This window comes from Ochotona princeps, chromosome 3 (genome assembly GCF_030435755.1).
Source record: "Ochotona princeps isolate mOchPri1 chromosome 3, mOchPri1.hap1, whole genome shotgun sequence".
NCBI classification, from domain to species: Eukaryota; Metazoa; Chordata; class Mammalia; order Lagomorpha; family Ochotonidae; genus Ochotona; species Ochotona princeps.
Window position 1 is genome coordinate 99,822,054 of NC_080834.1, and position 19,414 is coordinate 99,841,467.

General features: G+C 44.8%; 1 protein-coding gene across 2 annotated transcripts in view; it reads right to left on the reverse strand.

The window, feature by feature from the left end:
* MCF2L2 (MCF.2 cell line derived transforming sequence-like 2) overlaps positions 1-19,414 on the reverse strand; it is a 261,237-nt gene that overhangs the window by 51,766 nt on the left and 190,057 nt on the right. For both annotated transcript variants that reach the window (XM_058662140.1, XM_058662139.1), the window contains exons 16-17: positions 1,900-1,966; positions 133-248 (exon numbers count right to left, since the gene is read on the reverse strand). In XM_058662140.1, coding sequence (XP_058518123.1) covers positions 133-248; positions 1,900-1,966 — 183 coding nt within the window. The remainder of the gene's footprint in view (positions 1-132; positions 249-1,899; positions 1,967-19,414) is intronic.

Here is a 19,414-nt window from a genome sequence, read left to right on the forward strand (position 1 = left end):
CAAAGCACTGGCTCCAAGGCACCTGTTTTGAGCCTGGAAACTTTTAAGTACGTTTATCTGCAAATCCCATCAGCCTGACTAACATTTTCTTTTTTTCTTTCCTTCTTCCTGTTTATGTGAATTATTGTATACCTGTTGTGAAATTCGTAAAGTTCTCTTATATTCCCAAAGAGAAGGTCCTTATTATTCTGAAGAATGTCTGGAATCAGATGTTTCAGCCAAATAAAATCCAGTGGAGTGATATATCCCTGCAGAGGTGGAAACAAGCAAGGAACACATAGGGGATGATTTGAATTAGCCACTCCAATTGCAAGAACCACGACCTTAACAAAACAGCTGGGCGATACAGCACACATTTTTCTTACATGTTGCACTACTAAATACTTTCTTTTGATCTCCTTTTCCTCATACATTTAAAGGCAATGATAATAAAATGGCATTTTTATGGGAAGAATGAACATAATTTTAAAATGCTTATATGGTATGAAATCTGGATGTGAAAGAAAGGAAAAATTTATCTGTAATTTTAGTTACTTTTTAATTTCAATCACTTTAATTACTATTATGTTTTATTATATTTCCTTCACAAATATAAAACATTCATCTTCTCTAGTTACCAACGCAGTACATATATAATTTTGCAATATTTTTCTGTGCACATTTTGAGTAATTATCAATGTTGACTCATATCCCAAATCACTATTTTAAACAGTTTAGGGCCCAGGCGGCGTGGCCTAGCGGCTAAAGTCCTCGCCTTGAACGCCCCGGGATCCCATATGGGCGCCGGTTCTAATCCCGGCAGCTCCACTTCCCATCCAGCTCCCTGCTTGTGGCCTGGGAAAGCAGTTGAGGACGGCCCAATGCATTGGGACCCTGCACCCGTGTGGGAGACCTGGAAGAGGTTCCTGGTTCCTGGCATCGGATCGGCGCGCACCAGCCCATTGCGGCTCACTTGGGGAGTGAATCATCGGATGGAAGATCTTCCTCTCTGTCTCTCCTCCTCTCTGTATATCTGACTTTGTAATAAAAATAAATCTTTAAAAAAAAAACAGTTTAGCAGTGTTTAGCATATATATCACACTTTATTACCTGTTTTTTTTTATTTGACATTTGAGTTGCTTCTGGTATTTTATGATAAAAAATAGGCTACAATAAGTAACTTTTAACACACTTTTGTTTTCATTAAGATTATACCCTAAGGGAAGAGGGGAAAATATGCATTTGTACTCTCAAGACAAAAGCTACTTTTGAAAAGTGGTAAATCTTGGACCTGGTATGGTGGCCCAGTGGCTAAATCCTTGCCTTACAAGCGCTGGGATCCCATACTGGCACTGGTTCATGCCCCAGCTGCTCTACTTCCTGTCCAGTTCCCTGCTAATGACCCGGAAGGGCAGTGGAGGATGGCCTAAAACCTTGGGACTCTGCACTCACATGGGAGACCCAGAGGAGGCTCCTGGTTCCTGGCTTTGGATCAGCTCAGCTCCAGCTGTTGCAGCCACTTGGGGAGTAAACCACCAAATGAAAGATCTTCCTTTCTGTGTCTGCTTCTCTCTGTAAACCTGCCTTTCCCACAAAGAAATAAATCTTTTTGTTAAAGTGGGAGGTCTTTCCCTATTAAACTATCAAAACATTTAAGTTATCCTTGCCCATATCCTTTCCTACCAAGCATATGATAAACCAGGAGGTGATTGCTGGAGTCAGTATGAATTAGCACAGTCCTTTTGGTTACATGAATCAGGAACCATGACAATGTCCTTCCACAGAGAACCTTATGATACTAAGAGATGTGACACTTTGGTGGGAATTCCAGACATGCGGCAACCATTTTTGAATCTCTGTGCAATGAAACTTTTCCAGTTTGCATAAATGCTTAACATCCATCCTCCTCAATCTACTTACATCAATTATGCTCTTAATTTCTTTTATGTAAATCTCTTCTGTCTCAAGCAAGTCCCGTATGATGCGTCTGAATCACAGCAGCACGTGGGAAGTTGAGAGAGAGACAGAGAACGAGAAAGAAGGGAGGGGAGAGGGGAAAGTACTCTTTTAGAATTATCTTGAGATAATGCGCATCCATACAGTTCCTCTTAAGAGTGTACTTACTTAGATTCTAGTCAGTTCCCTCTGAACTACTGAACATTCTGGACCAGCATTTCACCTTGGTACTGAGAAGAAACAAAGAGGTTAGAGGACACAAAATCCGTTACAGCAGCCAGAGAACGACCCACTGCCTGTGTGGGTCATGCAGCATGGAAGGCAACAGGACAGATGCTGAAATTCAAAATACTAGGTTTGGACTCGGCCAGAGAAGGAGCCTTACTGCAAAGTACATGTGCTGTTCTCAGTTTTCTTTCCAGATTTCTGGTATCTCATTGCTCACATCAAGGTCTTGGCTAAACCTGGGTGTATTTTGTTGTACTTGGGGTTGGATGGATTCTAGTGTTTTGGTGTGACTTCCTGAGCCAAAGAAACATGAGATCTGTTTGTTTGCCTATAGGAAGGCAATTGGTTGGTATTGTAGGTAGATTATCCCTAAGAATCCTGGCCCCACATACCTCCTCCACGTCAACCAATCAGAAACCAATATATGTGTTATTGTGAAGGGATAGAGCTCTTTAGTTGACTTTAAGATAGGGAACCCAGTTGGGTTCATCTTGATCACCCACAGTCTTCAGACCAGAATCTAAAAGTCAGAAAGATTAAGTGCACAAGAGGGATTCTTCACAAAGGAGATTCCTGTCTTTGGAGGAGGAAAGGGCCATGGGGCAAGATATGTGGACAGCTTCTAAGATGTGAGTCACCCCCAGCTGACAGCCAGCAAGGAAGCAGAGACATCAGTCCTTAGAATTGCCAGGAACTGAATCCTGCCACAATCATAGGAACTCAGAGAATACAGAGCTGCACGTGAGAACTGGGCTAGTTACTACACCTTGGTTTTAGTTTTATGAGACGCTGAGCAGGAAATCTGATCACGTTGTGTTTGGACTCTGGTCCCAGGAAAATTGTGAGCCAATCTGTTGAGTTTATGGTTCGTTTGCACACAGCAGAACAGCAAATTCAGAGGCCAGTCCCCACATCAATCTCAGACAAATGATTTGTTTCCTTTCTTAAAGCATATATGGTCACAATTATGCTTTCTTTTAGGGTTCCAAGTAAATAATCATTTGTGTCAAGTTCACATGTGGAATATATATATTTATGGTGTCCCATAAACTGAGTTATCTATGAATGACCACCTATCCCAGTAAAGGATTACTTTTTATATGACAGAAAACAAAGAGAAAAAAAGGGAAAGTTAAAATAAAATAAAGCTAATAATAAAATCAGAAATTCACACAAACATACAAATGCTACTGGTCTGATATAAAAATGTTCAATGCACACTAATCCACATTAACACTTAATCATAGTCAAAAGGCCAAGAAACAGTATAACAAAGACACATTTAAAAAGAATAAAAAATTTCTTCTCCCAAAGTGGAAAAAAAGAATCTCAAATTTCAAAGGCAAAGCAGTAGATGAAAATGTGGAACTCTCTGATATTTTTTTTAGAAGTATACGTGTGTGCAGGTTCTTTACAGGAAAGTTTGAAAAGATCTTGTCAGTATTAGAACACATCCCCTTGGGAGCTGGCAATTTCACTTTTAGGAATGTTCATTACTGGTAATTAGAACAGTAGAATTTCAGCATCAGTCAGATATTTATAAGCCAAAAAGTGCTTAAATACAAGGGCACTTCAAAAAGTTTGTGAAAAAATACAGGAAAAATAGAAGTTTGGGTACAATAAATTTCCAAATTCATGCATAGCTCTTTTTTTGGAAATATATAATTTCCATGCACTCTTTTTCCTAAAGATGTATTTATCTGAAAGGCAGAGTTAAAAAGAGATAAAGAGAGACAGAGATCCTCCATCCACTGGTTCACTCCCCAATAGCCACATTGGCCAGGTCTGAGCCAGCAAAAGCTGAAAGCCCAAAACTCTATCCAGGTCTCCCATGCGGGTGCTGTGGTTCAAGAACTTGGGTGCCCATATGGGACGCAGACATCCCCGACTGCAGTTTAGCACAATGCATGCCAGGATGCCGGACTCCCTATGAACTTTCTGAAGATTCCCCCCTAAGTAAGGGTTTTAAATTCTTTGTGTGTGTGTGTGTGTTGGAACATATTCATCTTTGAATTCATTTTTCACAAACTTTTTGAAGTATCCTTATACACATCAAAAAGTTATGGCACAGGGATGGATGTTGTGGCATAGTAGGTAAAACCACTACTTGGGATTACATCCTATATCTGCTTGCTGATTTGAGTCCCAGCTACTCTACCCAGCTACCTGTGAGGAAACTCATGATGGCCCAAGTACTCAGGATTTTTGTCATCCATGTAGTAGACAAAGTTTCTAACTCCTGGCTTTGCTCTGGTCTAGTCCTGGCTCTTGTGGGCATTTGGGGGCAGTAAATTAATAAATTCAAGATTTTTCTCTCTAATTTTCTCTCCCTGTGTATCTGTCTGTCTCTCTCTCTCTGTTACTCTGCCTTTCAAATAAAATGTCCTTAAAAATTGTCTCTCTCTCTCTCTCACTCACACACACACACAACAAAAAGTCATGTAGTTATTTAAAAGAAAGAGCCCAGCTGATACATGGTAATATGACAAAATTCAGGTATTATAAGTGAAAAAGAAAAAGAAAACAAAATAAAAGAACACTATGGTATACAAAGAGTATGGCCATTTGGGTGCAAATGTTGTGTGTAAATATGTTAGGTTTTATATACTTAGAATATTTATACAAGAAGCTAAATACAGTATTAACAACTATTGCTTTTAGAGAGTTGTACTGAAAGAATATAGGAAAGGAAAACCTCTACATTTTCTTCTATATCCTTCCATAATGTTTGGCTTTATAAAACAAATGAAATATGGACTTCTTTATACTTAAAAAAAACAGGGCTTACATGGCATTTTTTTTTCTTAAGACATATTTATTTTCATTGGAAAGGCAGATATAGACAGGAGGAGAGACAGAGACGAAGATCTTCCGTCCGATGGTTCACTCCCCAAGTGGCCGCAACAGCTGGAGTTGAGCCCATCTAAAGCCAGGAGCCAGGAGCCTCTTCTGGGTCTCCCACTCAGGTGTGGTGTCCCAAGGCTTTGGGACATCCTCGACTGCTTTCCCAGGCCACAAGCAGGGAGCTGTATGGGAAGCAGGGCCACCGGGTTTACAACCGGAGCCCATATGGGATCCCTGTGCGTTCAAGGCGAGGACTTTAGCTGGTACACTATCACGCAGGGCCCTAAATGACATTTTTAAAGAAATGTTACTGGAAATATTAACAGGTCAACTCCATTTGTGACTCCTTAAGTAAATCATATAATTGACGTAGTTTGTAACTCAACATTTCTTTTCTTTTTTTTAAAGATTTTTCTTTTATTATGTTTTTGACAATCTTTACATAGTTAATCACGGTATAAAAGTTCAAGGGCTATAGGGAAGTGGGTAAGACTATTATTTCCATATTGTTTCCTTCATGTATCTGAGGTAAAGGGGGATATTAAGGGAGAAGCCCCACCCAGTTTCCCACCCACCCCAAGTCCCAGATGTGGGGCATGCTCTGAGATACTTGCTCAAGTGGTTTTGATAGTTCACCAGTTATGAATCGCGGCCGGTCTTGCCACTCCAAGCATGATGAGGTCGTTGAAGAATCCACTAATTGACATAGTCCATCATAGAGTCTCCATTTGCCCAGTCTTTCGCTGCCAACATATAGCTGAGGTGGTTGACTGACTTGTTCTGTCTTCTGTCTTTTCTTGGTTAGGGTTCTGAGTCCGGCATTTCGATTGGAGAGATCTCCAAAGAAACTTTGAGGTATTCCCAGGCAAGATTCTTGTGCGTTCCAGCAAGCACAAGGTCCGGCACTGTCCATCACCACGATCAGCTGGTGGTTGCAATTGCTGAGTTGGTTCTGTTTTCAGCCCCGAATTCCACTGGAACCAATGGGTGTTGCAGTCCAGCCTGGTTCTGCCCAGCACATACTCAGCCCTCGCATAAACAGTGGGAGCTGCAGCCTAGTCAGAGCGACCCACAATAACTCCCACCAGGCCCGCCCCCTACCCTGGTTTTCCAGTATGTGTAGCAGACTAGTCCAGTCTGTCCCACATCCCATTTAGCTCTCGTACATGTAAATGGGTATTGAAGCTTAGTTCCATCTAACCAGCTCAACTATCCAGCCCTCATGGCTGTTGTTGAGTGCCTCTCTGTCTAGCCACCCCAGCCCCTGTCCTAGTTTTCATGCCCTCCCGTGGGAGTGGTAACCCAAGAGGGAAGGAGCCCACTATTTCCCTCCCAGGTCTCTCTCATTCCTGGTTTATGCACTCTTCAGGTGGTTCTGTGGTTTGACTTGACAGAATTAGACCCCAGTACCAGCTTCTGCCAGCTGATGCTGCAGCTAAGCCCAGACAACCCTCACCCACTCTAATTTTGTTTGCACCAGTAGGAATAATCAGCCCAGCCTGGCTTTTCCCCGATCTAGTCCACACGAGGCACACAGGTGTTGTAGCCCTGCCCAGTCTGGTCTGTCCCCATCCCAGCCCACGCTCTCCAGTGGGAGTAGCTGTCCAGCAAGGGGACCAGCCCCTTAATCCCCCTGCTGGCTCTGCCCCCTCCCTTCCTGGTTCTCATGCGTGCTGGTTGGGTGCTGTGGTCACATCCAGTACAGGCAACCTCACCTTGGCATTCCGTATTGTGCACTGGTTTTTGTTGCAACTGAACCTGGCCCGACCCACACTCTGTTCTGGTGATCGGATTTGCCAGTGGATGACGTGAACTGATTCAGCCTGGTCTGCCCCCAACCCATGCCAAATATATGCCAGTGGGAAACTTTCCATGGCCTATTCTGGGCTGTTTCCTATCATGCTTCTTGCACTTACCTGCAGGGACTGTGTCCTGCCAGAGGAGTTGCCCAGGCTCCTCCATCAGAACCCCTCCCAATGCCAGATTTTGCGCATACCAGGGTGTCCATGAGCCAGCCCTACTCAGTTCACCTCCTGTCCTAGCAGGAACAGTGGCTTTTCCTGGCTGGCTTTCAACCCATTCTGGTTCTTATTGTTGGATGTTTCAGCCCAGCTATGGCTTGTCCATACCCACATTCGGCTTACATATGGCTCAGTAGGGGTTGAAACCTAGCCTAGTCCGTCCCACATCTACCCTGGTCCTCCAGAACGCCAGAGGGTGTTGGGATCTAGCCTGGTGCATCCAATCCCAGTCCACACTTGTGCCAGGGGAGACTACAACTGTTTCCTGATTAGAACACAGCCCCCATTCCAGCCCACGTGCCCCTTGGTGGGAACCTCAATCCAGTTAGGGTGTCTCCTTAGCTCCCCAACCAGGCCTGTTCCCAGCCATAGATCACGCGCATGCCAGTGGTTGCTCTGACTCAGCTTGGCTCAGTCCCTCACTTGTCCTGGCCTCTGCCTTAGACAAGGTGGCTTAGCATCCTTGACTCATGCAGAGCAGTAGGTGCAAGAGCCTAACTCGGCAGGACCTGTGCTCCATCCTGGTTTCTAGTTTCACTTGTAGGCTAAGGTTTGTTCAGTCCTGCCCAGTACATCCTGTTCCAATACCAATTTACACATTAGCCAACTGTTGGAGCTACTTTGCCCAGTTTGTCCGACCCCCAGGTCTGGACCACATGTTCACCAGCGGGAGCTTTGACTCGCCAGGGGAGTTTCCCAAGTTCCTCCACTTGATCCCCTCCCAGACCCGGTTCTCATACATGCCAATGTATTTTGGGCCAGTGCCTGGTGCAGTCTGGCCTTCCATTTGGCCGTATATGAGCTGGTGAATGTTGCAGCCCGGCCTACCCCACACCCTATTCAGGATGCACATTCGGGTGCTGCTGCCTTGACCAGTCCAGAATGTTGTCGGTTCCTTTACCTGTGATTGATGGCAGGCTCCTTGGTCACACCTAGCTTAGTCCGTCACCACCCAAACTCTTGAGCTAACTAGTGGGGCTAGAACTTCCATAGGGTGTGGCCCACACAGATGAGGGTACGTGGATAAAACAGGACCTCATGAGTTTTCAAGTACCAGTTAATGTTATGGCTCTCTCTAATGTGACCCGTCTGCTGATCCATCATCATGTCAGGTAAAAGGACATCCTGCTGGACAAGTCCCGACCCTTAGGTTTTGCATGAACTGGTGTTCACTGCTCAGCATTGTTAAGTGATTACAAGTTCTTCGAAGGAAGAGTTACTGTCATTGGGAATCCCAGAGGCATAATGGGATCAACCTGGAGCTACCTAAGCAGCGATTCAAAGAACCAAAACCCCGGAGCTCCCCGGCCAGGAGGTGAGCAGGTAAAGCCTGGTGCCAAGTGGTGCACTGGCCGCCCGGGGACAGCTCACCATGTGCACATGGTGGCTGGAGTCGGGATCTGAGTAAGAGCCCCATCCTGAGGCCCACCAGCAGCCTCCCGGCTGCCGGAAGTTTAAACCCCCAGGCCCAATTCGTGCCCCTCTCCAATCCCGTTCACCACCCAATGAAGGTGTTGGTTGGCCCCGGACCTACCCAGTCACGGAGACTTCCCCCCCTTGGTGTACTCACCCTGAAGGGAGCAGCCCCCGAACCCAGGCAGACCCGGGGACAGAACATTTATTTTCTTAAACTGGCAGCTTTTGCATCTGTTCATTAATGCTTGTTAACAGATAAGACTGATAAGTGATACACACACACACACACACTGACAGAAGATAAAATATCAAGAAGTGAAAAGACTGCCAAGAAGATACTTTATGGCCACTTAGCTTCAAGGGACATTAAGAGGTTCCTGTGCTTTCTATAAATTGCCCCAAAACAATAAGAGTCACTATTTCAGGAGAAAAGACAGGCCTTGGTAGCAATCTGTTTTCAGAGTCAGGACATCAACCAGAACCAGGGGAGCAGTCAGGTATTCATAGCAGCCCCGCTCACACTCTCATGCAGCCCTGGACTTAGGCAACTTGGCAGAGAAGCTAAAGGATACATTGACAATGCAATGAAGTCAGAAGGTGGACATACCCAGGCAATGGGCAAAAAACAAATCCTATTATTCAACAATCAAGTAGAAGCTTCAAGAATCAGGTGCAGGAAAATCGTCACAACTCAGAAGAAAGAAAAAGTCCCTTGTCGGTTCACATCCTGGTTTACAGTTTGGAAAATAGTACAGATACCTCACCCAACAGCTTCATTTTACCCAAGGGAATGCAACAGATTAAACTCCAGTTACAGCAATTTCCCAGAACACAGGTTGTTGGCAATTCACTTCAGACTGAAAAAACACTAGTAGTAGCCCTAGACAACCATCAAGCCATTGTTCTTCCTTTCCCTTCCCGGTTAAGTAAGCTTTATGTATATAAACAGGAGAAAACGCAGGACTCTTATTGATGGTGATTGCCTGCTTTATTATTTCAAAGCATGTAATTTTGTTCTCAGTAAAAACTCTCAGGGATTTACCATCTAAAACCAAGTAATAAAATGCAAATGAGCAAAACACATCAGTAAATAACTAAGTAATTAAAAACCTTTACACATCTGCAATATTCTTTATTCACCCAGAAGTGGAGACTGTGATTGGAAATGGGCTTTCTGATGCCAGAATACCCTATCATAACTGCTCAGTACCATGTCCATCTGACATGCATAACATAGTTTGGTTATCTGGTCATATTTCATGTTATGCCTCATACAACACCCTAACAGGCCAGATTGGAAAGACCATATACCTTTTTTCAAGCAATGAATGTGACCCTGTCTGGTTAATCAAGTCATTAAAGTACATATAAGAAACCAGAATTAAAACAATTATTTTCATGCACAGTATTTGGAAACCCATGCATAGTTTTTCTTTCAAAATGCTGTATTTTCCATTAATTTTTATAGTACCTGTATACATGTTAGGATTTACTCATGAGGTAATGTTTTATCCACGTACCCTCATCTGTTCCTTCTTTAAGTCCCTGGCCCCACTACTACCACTCCCATTTCCCACCTGTTCCACAAGACGCTGCCCTTCTAGGAACCAATGCGTCAGAAGTGCATTTCAGGGCCCAGCGGCTCAAGTCCTCACCTTGAATGCGCCAGGATCCCATATGGGCACCTGTTCTAATCCCAGCAGCCCCACTTCCTATCCAGCTCCCTGCTTGTGGCCTGGAAAAGCAGTTGAGGATGACCCAGAGCCTTGGGATCCTGTACCCGCGTGGGAGACCCGGAAGAGGCTCCTGGCTCCTGGCTTCGGATTGGCACAGCACTGGCTGTTGCAATCACTTGGAGAGTGAATCACTGGATGGAAGATCTTCCTCTCTGTCTCTCTTCTTCTCTCTATGTATCTATATCTGACTGAAATAAAAATAAATAAATCTTAAGAAAAAAAAAGAAGTGTATTTTGCTCCGTACTGTCAGTAAAATTTGCCATTTAGAGTTTTCATGTTTATTAGCATAGAAAGCAAGTCAAAAAGGGCCAAGATTGTCACTTTTTGAAAACTCGAGCTCAAATTTCCCTCTTCCTCTTCCTCCCTCACACTATGGGTGCTCCCACATCTCATCGTTTTGGTCTTTGGTCATGCTTAAGCCCACGCTACTGATGGTCTCGCTCAACTTCCCCTGGATATCTCGCAGACCTCTCAGACACGTATGCTGAAGTAGAACTCATTAGAACAACACAACACATTTATCAGCGGAACCACCATTTTCCCAGAGGCCAGTTGTGCCCCAAACTTCCTTCTGATAGCATGCTTTATATTCACCCTGTACTCCAAGTCTGGTAAGTTCACCCTCTTCAGTCCTCCTACTCCCAGTCACACTTCCAGAGTGAACTCTCAGCTTCTCTCAGCTTCAACACTTTGCTACTCCTACCAAACCATACTGAGTCTCCAAGATCTCGTGTCCATCAACCTACTCCGCAGTCTTCCAGGCCTTGCTCTCCTTATAACTGCATTTCCATTGTGTCATCATTGTGCTTCCTCATTGCCCGTAGCTGCCACAGTCCCTTCCAAGCTTTTAAGTCTCACTGCTCATGTGATAAGAATACTCTTAACATGGAACCATGTTTGGTACGGAGTTTAAATCACCTCATAAGGTTCCTGCATCCCACATCAGGGTGCCTGGTTTGAGCCCTGGCTCTGTTTTGTATCCATCTTCAGGCTAGACTCATCCTGAGAGGCAGCAGGTGATGGCTCAAGTACTTATATCCTTACCATCCACATAGAAGACCTGCCCTGAGTTCCCAACATACTTGGCCCAGTCCTGGCTGCTGCAGGCATTTGGGGAGTGAACTGGCAAACAGAAGATCTCTCATCTTTCTCTCTCTCATTCAAACAAAATTAAAATAAATAAATACATAAATAATTTTTTTTAAAATGTTTTAAAGGAGCTTACTCTGAAGCTATATCCAGAGGTACACGTTCAGAATGGCAGATAGTGGCTGGGAGCTCCAGGTGGAATCTGTCATTTTCACAACTACAGGGATGAATCTAACGCACATGGCCCCGTTCTCCCAATAAGGAACAATGACTGACCTGTTCCTCTTTACTATTTTCCACTTCCTTTCAATTTCTGATCATCCTTGAACAACTCTAAGAACTTCAAATAAAATCAGTACCATAGTCTTATCTTTGCTTCCTACCTAATAAATCATTCTATTCATTTACTAAACACTTACCAACTCCCTGACAAGCTAGGTGTCATGAGAGGCACTTCAGATGCAGAAATGTACCATATCCCAAACTTAATAATTTCATAGTCTAATGGAAGAGATAATAAAATTAATGATTCCAATGAGCACCATGAGGTAACATGGTAGTCCGAGCAGACAGATACACAGGAGAGCACCTAACTAAGCCAGGGGTAGGGGCACAGAGCATATCAAATCTTGGTAATGCATCCACTGGGAACGCACAGCAATAGAGATGGAGAGAGGTCTTCCAGCCACTGGTTCATTTTCCAAATGCCAGAAGAAAACAGGACTTGAGCCATGCCAAAGCTAGAAACTCAGAGCTCCCTCCATGTGCAGCTCTCACATGAGTGGCAGGGTCCCATGCCTCCCTGAATGTGTTGGCATCGGACACTCTGATGCCAAGTATCCCAAGCCGTGGCTTACCCACTGTGCTACGAAACCCATCTCTGGAGCTTGTTTTTTGAGTGTTTGTGTGGTGTGTGTGTGAGAGAGAGACAGAGAGACAGACAGACAGAGACAGAGAGAAAGCAAAAGAGAGGTCCTCCATCTGCTGATTCACTCCCCAAAATGAGTGCAATGGCCCAGGGCTGAGCCAAGTGGAAGCCAGGTGAGGCAGAAGCCAGAGGTGGAAGCCAGAGGCTTCTTTCAGGTTTCCCACAGGGGCCCAAACACTGGAATTGCAAATGAATAGGAACTCTTAATGACCACATTTCATTTCCTAGGAGAAGTTAAATACAGGACCATTAGGCCAAAGATGACAGTATACAAATGACTGGAAATAGATTGATTATAGTGGGCAGTGGAAGGTGGAGTGGGAAGCAGTGTTCTATTAGGAATTACACAGAGAAGACTAAAGATATATGGGCTGGGGACACGCTGCAGAAGTTGAACTCTAACCTGTCTTCTGGGAGAGGTTATTCCAGGCCACCTATGGGATCTTGGGCAACAGCTCATTGAGCAGGGTTGGGACAGGAAACATGAGCACAGGGGAGCCTTGGGGAGTCAGAGGCAGTCCTGCCAGATAACAGGGTGACTCAGTGCAGGGTACAGGGGAAAGGGGTGGAGCTTTACCAGGCCAAGGGAAGTGGGCAGACACTGCCTAGGAACTTGCTTCCTGAAGCACTGAACCAAGTTCTGCGGGCTCAGAGGTAAGGAAGTGGTCAGAGTCTGACGTCCTTCAACTGCTTCTGCTCAGTGTTCTGTGATTATATAGCGAAGGCCAGAAGTGAGAATGGGAGCATGAAGCACCATAGATCCACACAGTGGTTGTGTTGAAGCAGTAACAGTGTAAGCAGTTATTAAAGTCTGATCAATATAAGCTCTTCCCTGGCTTTGTTGCTGTTCTCCCTTCTGTATCTCTCTATATTTTGTCTTGTATTGGTTGGATTTAGTCTGATCAACCCAATGTTTGTAAACTATTTCAAATTCTTTTTTTTTTTTTGTATGAGGAAGGGATATGGAGTTCTATTGTAATTTACCATCTAAATGGAGGCTCTTCAATATCTTGTAATAAATAATGACAAAATGGCTTCACACACCTAATACTTTTTGAAAGAAGAATGGATTATAAACTTAGTCCTGGGAGTCCAAATTCTAGTTAACAATGCTTTTATTTGTATAGCATCTAAGAAATCATAAAGTTTTTTAAAATCATGATAAAGTATACTTAGCATAAAACTCATCACTTAAGGTATTTTCAAGCAGTGGAATTAAATGCATTCACATGTTGGCAATCATTGTCACTACATTTTTCCAGAACTACTTCTTCATCCCCAACTGAAGTTTTGTACTCATAAAACCCAACTTCTCTACTCTCCAACCCCTCCAGACCTTGGGTACCTCTATTCGACTTTCCGTGTCTATGAACTTCTCCATTCTAGGAACTTCATACCAATGGAATCAGTCAATAGTTGTCCTTCAGGGTCTGGCTTATTTCACATGTCATAATATTTTCAAGGCTCACCTATGATGTGGCATACCTCAGATTTTATTTTTTTCAAGATTTATTTTTATTTGACAGGCAGAATTACAGAGCCAGGAGAGGGAACAGGAGAGGCTTAAACTACTATGCCAGAGTGCCAGCTTCTGATTCCTTTTGTTTGTTTGTTTTTAAGGCTAGATATCTTCCACTTCATGCCGAACCATATTTTGTTATACATCCACTGGTTGAGGGATACTTGGATTGTTTCCACGTTTGGCTATTGCTAATAATCTAATAATGCTGCTAAAGTATCTCTTTGAGTCCCCACTTTCACATTGAAAACTTAGAAGTGGGGCTGCTGCATCACAGGGTCATTCTACTTTTAGCTTTCCCCCACCCCTCAAGATTTATTTATCTTTATTGGAAAGGCAGATTTACAGAGAGAAAGAATGACAGACAGAGGAAGCACTTTTATCTGCTGGTTCATTCCCCAAATAGCCACAATTGCCAGAACTGAGCCAATCTGAAGTCAGGAGTCAGGAGCTTCTTCCAGGCTTCCCATGTGGCTGCAACGGCCCGCTAATGTGATCCCAGGCCACAAACAGAGAGCTGGCTGGGGAATGGAGCAGCCAGGACATGAACTGGTGCCCATATGGGATCCCAGGTACTTGCTGGGCGAGGATTTTAACCTATTTTTAGCTTTTTGAGAAACTGCTCTACTCTCTTCCCCAGAAACTACACTTACATTGCCCACCAACACTACAAGGCTTCCCATTACTCCACACCCTTCTGGACACTCATTATTACTTTCATATAATAACTAAACTAATAGGGATGAAGGCTGTGTATTATATTATCTGGTCCATCAAATTCCCAACAAAGGGCTTCTACTGGCCAGACGTCATGTCTTATCCCCCAGTGCCTGACATGAAGATAAATTCTCAATAAATTTTAATTGAATAGATGAATTCTGAGTCAGAGTAGGTCAATTATTTTTCTCATTTCACAGAAGAGGAAATTGGGACTCAGAGCATTCACTGACCTGACTGAGTTCAGACTGACTGCTGGCTAGGTGCTGCCAGCAATAGGCCTAGGCCTTCAGCCTCTAAAATGTTAAATAGGGAAAGTTGACATGTTTAAGATAAGTGTGAGTCCACTGAAACATTACTCACTTTTCTGACTCTACAGCATAGCTCTGTTAAGACACAGGGCCTGAACACCAGACATAGGACCAGCAAGTTAGAGAGGAAGTGGCATTTTTGCTAGGTATTCCAGACATCTGATTCGATGCTCAGATGGGCTGTATGGGCACATCTGCAATCCAAATACAACAAGACGTCTTGTGTGAGAGTTCTGGCCTACAATGCTGATGGCAGGAAAATCATGATTACTTGAACTTGCAGGACAAGGTGGCGCTGCTAGCAACCCCCATGGCACCCATGGGTCTCCCACAATCTTCAGTAAGGAAAATATGAAACCATTGCTGATCTTCTACCTGATGAAAATAAAAGGCAGTCCTTAACAAGAAGGAAATTCCTGAAGACACACACACAAAAATACACTGTGCAAGTTCACGGAATGGGAATAGGTCCAGTTGGGAAACTGATGGGCTGAAACTCCCACTGATGAGCATGAGAACCAGAACTAGGAGCGGGCTTGACTATACAGGTGGCAGTACTCACTGGCACGAGTGTGGGCTGGAGGGTGGAGTCGGTTGTATTGAGTTAGGCTTCAATGCCCAACGATGCATACAAGAGCTAAAGGAGATGTGGCACAGACTGGACCAGTCCACTGCACGTGATGGCAATTACAGGAACCAGGGCTGGGGGCTGGTACAGTGGGGATTATTGGGGGCCATTCTGACAGGCCTGCAGCTCCTCTGGTGTAGTAAGGGTAGAGTGTGTGGTGGGCAGGGTTGGACTGGGTCACAGCACCTACTAGTTTGCATAAGAGATGGGGGAGATAAATTTGTCCCAGCAATCACAACTGCCAGTATGTGTGTAGACTGATGTGAGTGACAGAATGAGCTGGACACCATACTGGCAGGTGCACACAAGAATCAAGTCTAGGATCACTTCAGACGAGATTTCTCTGAGGGTTCTCCCAATTAAACCACTGGACACAGATCTCCAACCATGTGGAGAGTGGCAGGACCTGTGGTCTGACAATGGAGTGCATGTGTCAGAGCTGGGCCTCTTCAGCAACTTGGCCAGAGCAGTGGACAGTAAACCCAGATGCACATGGAGGATTTGGCAGCTCATTGGAACCTACAGAGAAAAATGTGGTCATGTACCCCAGTGAAGCTTGGCAGCAAATATCCAGGCAAATGAAGACTCTGAGGTGGACTATGTCAGCCAATGGGCCCTGGAATGATTTCCTTACACTTGTGTCTATGAAATCAAAAGCATTTCTGAACTATCAAAACTACATGAGCAGAACCCTGGGAGCACGCTCCATATTGGAGACTCTGGGATGACATCAAGTGGCCATTTCCCATCGCAGGGTACTGAAGCAGTTGGGAGGTCCAGTATGGCTTTCCCCCTTATTTCTCCCTTCCCTCAGATAGAGGAGGAAGAAAAAGAAAAGGTGGAAACAATGGTCTCACCCACTTTCTCATAATTTTCAACACTTCCCACCCTAATCAACTATGTAAACATCATCAAAAATTAAAAAAAAAATACAACTATGAAATAGTCAAACATCCAAAAATGTGGAGAGGAGACATGTGGCTTCCTCTGCTCTATGCCCTTTTGGGTAAGTCAGCCTACGCTGTCATCTCTCAGCACACAGTCTTGTATCTGATTATTCTCTCTACTCCCCAGAAGGATTCACTTGTTTATTTACTAGGATACAAATATCACCCTAAGGAGACAGAGAGCTCTCCTGGATTCCTTAGCTATAGCTCTGTAGGGCCAATTCAGTGGAAATCATGGGCTTTCCAACCTCAGGCCATCAGGCCAACCGCGATGAAGACTGTAATATAAATGAGTTCAGATCACACGAATTGATCCAAGACTTCAGAACTGGATTTTTAAAAGTATTCTTACAAAAAAAAATTTAATGCAGCAAACTTTTTAAATTGTCTTTGGGAATTGGTTGATTTGAGTGGGACTTGAAACCTACATGCTCCATTGAACAAACATTAAGCACTTGGTAATTATTAACTACTAAATGGAAACAATATTATATTTTACTTATTCATTAAACATCAGCACAATCCAACTCAAATGCAAAATTCCTCTAAGCCAGGCATGCAACACTCACATCAGGGGGACTATTTCTGAACATCACCATGGGCTATCATTTCCATCCTCATCTCTATGCTACTCAACATAGAACCCCAGTCTTGCTCAGTTTAGGTAGCTGTGGCGAGGCTGCATGTCAACTGTCTTTCCTAATGTAGTGCCAATCAGACAGTGCCCAAGACTATTACTCACCACTAGGAAGAGAGGAGGGTGTTAATAGCAGCCCCCCCGGGAACCTGCACAGAACCCCACATGCCCATGGGAGTGTGCAGTGTGGACCTAATGTGCTGGCGGGGAGGGCAAGAGGAAAGCTGGAAGCCTGGAAGTGGTGCCACGTCATTGTCAGGGGCTACACTGGCAATGGCAGCCACCAGGGAAAGCCAGTTGCAGCCCTCTCCCCTCCACATGACACCTGTCCATAGCACAGCCCTAGAGAACCATGGAGGGTCCCAGTCAGCAGCACCTGTCTCTTCAAGCCTGCCACACCCCTGTGGTCTTCAGTGAGTGCTAGACAGCAACCAAAAGGCCTCTTTAATGTACACCTAAAGAAGGTAACTATCCAGGGCAGAGAAAAGTTTGGCTCTTAGTCTTGGAAAACTGGCACACAGATAATGCATACTGTGATGAAATGGCTAGTACTGGCAAGTAGTAATCACAGGTGTCCCTGGTGAAAAGAAAGGATTCTGGCCATTGGGCTGCTCCAGTCCCATCCCATCCCTGTCTCTCAGGCACATCTGTAGGTCCTCCCCTCTAGATTCACAGAGCTGAAGATGGATGTGAAGGTGATGCAGAGTGTAAAGCCACAGGTATCTGATGGCCTGCAAATACAAAGGTCAGAACCTGGGGGTCCAACAGCCACCAGAGAGGGCACCAGAGGCAAGTGTGTAGAGAGAGTAACTCCAGGGAGGACAGCTGTGGGTGCCAGCGCTGACAGGCGATCCAAGAGGAGGCGGCACTACAAGGAGTCATTGTGGCTTTATGCCAAGGGGCAGTGCTGTGTACACAGAAGGGAGACTCCGGGAGATGCAGCCTGCAGCAGATCCTGTGGCTGCAATGGCACAGGGGACACACAAGAGCTGTCTGCTCCCCCCTCCCCAGCAAGTTCTGCACTCAGCATCTGTCCTTATGGGTGTGTAGCCCTCACTCGTCCTCGTGGGAAGGCATCACTATGCGGTGCAGAGAGACAGGGTGACTGGCCAGGGAGTCCGTGTAAGGAGCTGGGTCAGCATTCAGCCATTGTCAGATAGCCCTGGCTTCATAGGTACACTGGCCGGTTATAGACTCAAGAGTGTCTGAATTTACAGGTCAGGATGTACACAGGACCCGAGAGGAAATTTGATGTAACAGAATCCAGAAACTGAAGACAAGTCCTGCCTGATGCTACACTGAGGTAGAGATTAACCAGCAAACTCGTTCCTGCTTCATGACTCCAGTTATCCCAGCCTCTTGTCTGGGCCTCTTTCGCTCCATCACCTTGTAGGTACTGTTGCATTAAGGGTTTATGTCGTCTCCCCAGAACTAACGTTGCTGCCATCCTACTTCCTGGCCCTCTCTGCTAACTCCATTCCTTCTCTGCCTTACCTGTCCCTTCTGAAACACGCAGATCCCAAAGGCTCTCATTATTCAAGCTTATCATCTTCATGCTACATATTTTCTTTCAGAACGTTCCTTGTTTTCTCTTATTGTCTGCCAAGTGCATTACTGAAGATATGATTAATCAAAGTCATTTATAATCTGAATCACAGGGCTCTCTGCTCATATGCAGCTCTGAGATCAAGAACATGGAGTACTGTCCCCTTTCCTCATGCCGGCCATATCAGCATCAACATCGTCCCATTTTCTTTGCAGGTCAAACTCGGTTCTTCACGCATTCCCTCCCGATAAAAGCAACAGAGTAGTGTGCCATTCAACCTCTCATTCTTTTCCTCTCAACAATGTCCCGACTTGCTTTTGAAATCATCTCCCTGTCGGCCATGTCTAACCATATTCAGAATAAACATATGGTTTTTATACGTGTGTTTCAATTTGGGGAGACAGCTTGCATTTCTTTTTTTATTTTATTTTATTTTTAAGATTTATTTTGTTTTTATTACAAAGTCAGATATACTGAGAGGAGAGAGAGAGGAAGTGGAGCTGCCGGGATTAGAACCAGCGGCTATATGGGATCAAGGCGAGGACCTTAGCCACTAGGCCACGCCGCCAAGCCCCAGCTTGCATTTCTTGTGGGTAGTCCTACATGCTTGTGCATGAAGCACACGGGTGTGCTGCCACAGGGGCCTACTTCCAAGTGACCAGAAAGGAATATCTTCATAGTTGATTATTTGCACATAAATTCAAAGCACATGAGACGTGGCGGGAGGATGTACGTGACATTACCATCAAGATTGTATTAGAGGATAAACTGCTGTCTGTGATACAGTCTGCTCTGCTTCCAAACCAGTTCCCTGCTAATGCGTCTAGGAAAGCAGCTGATGAGAGCACGCGGCTCGGGTCTCTGGTACCCAAAGGGAAGTTGCTGGCTCCTGGTAGTGCAGCCATTTGGGC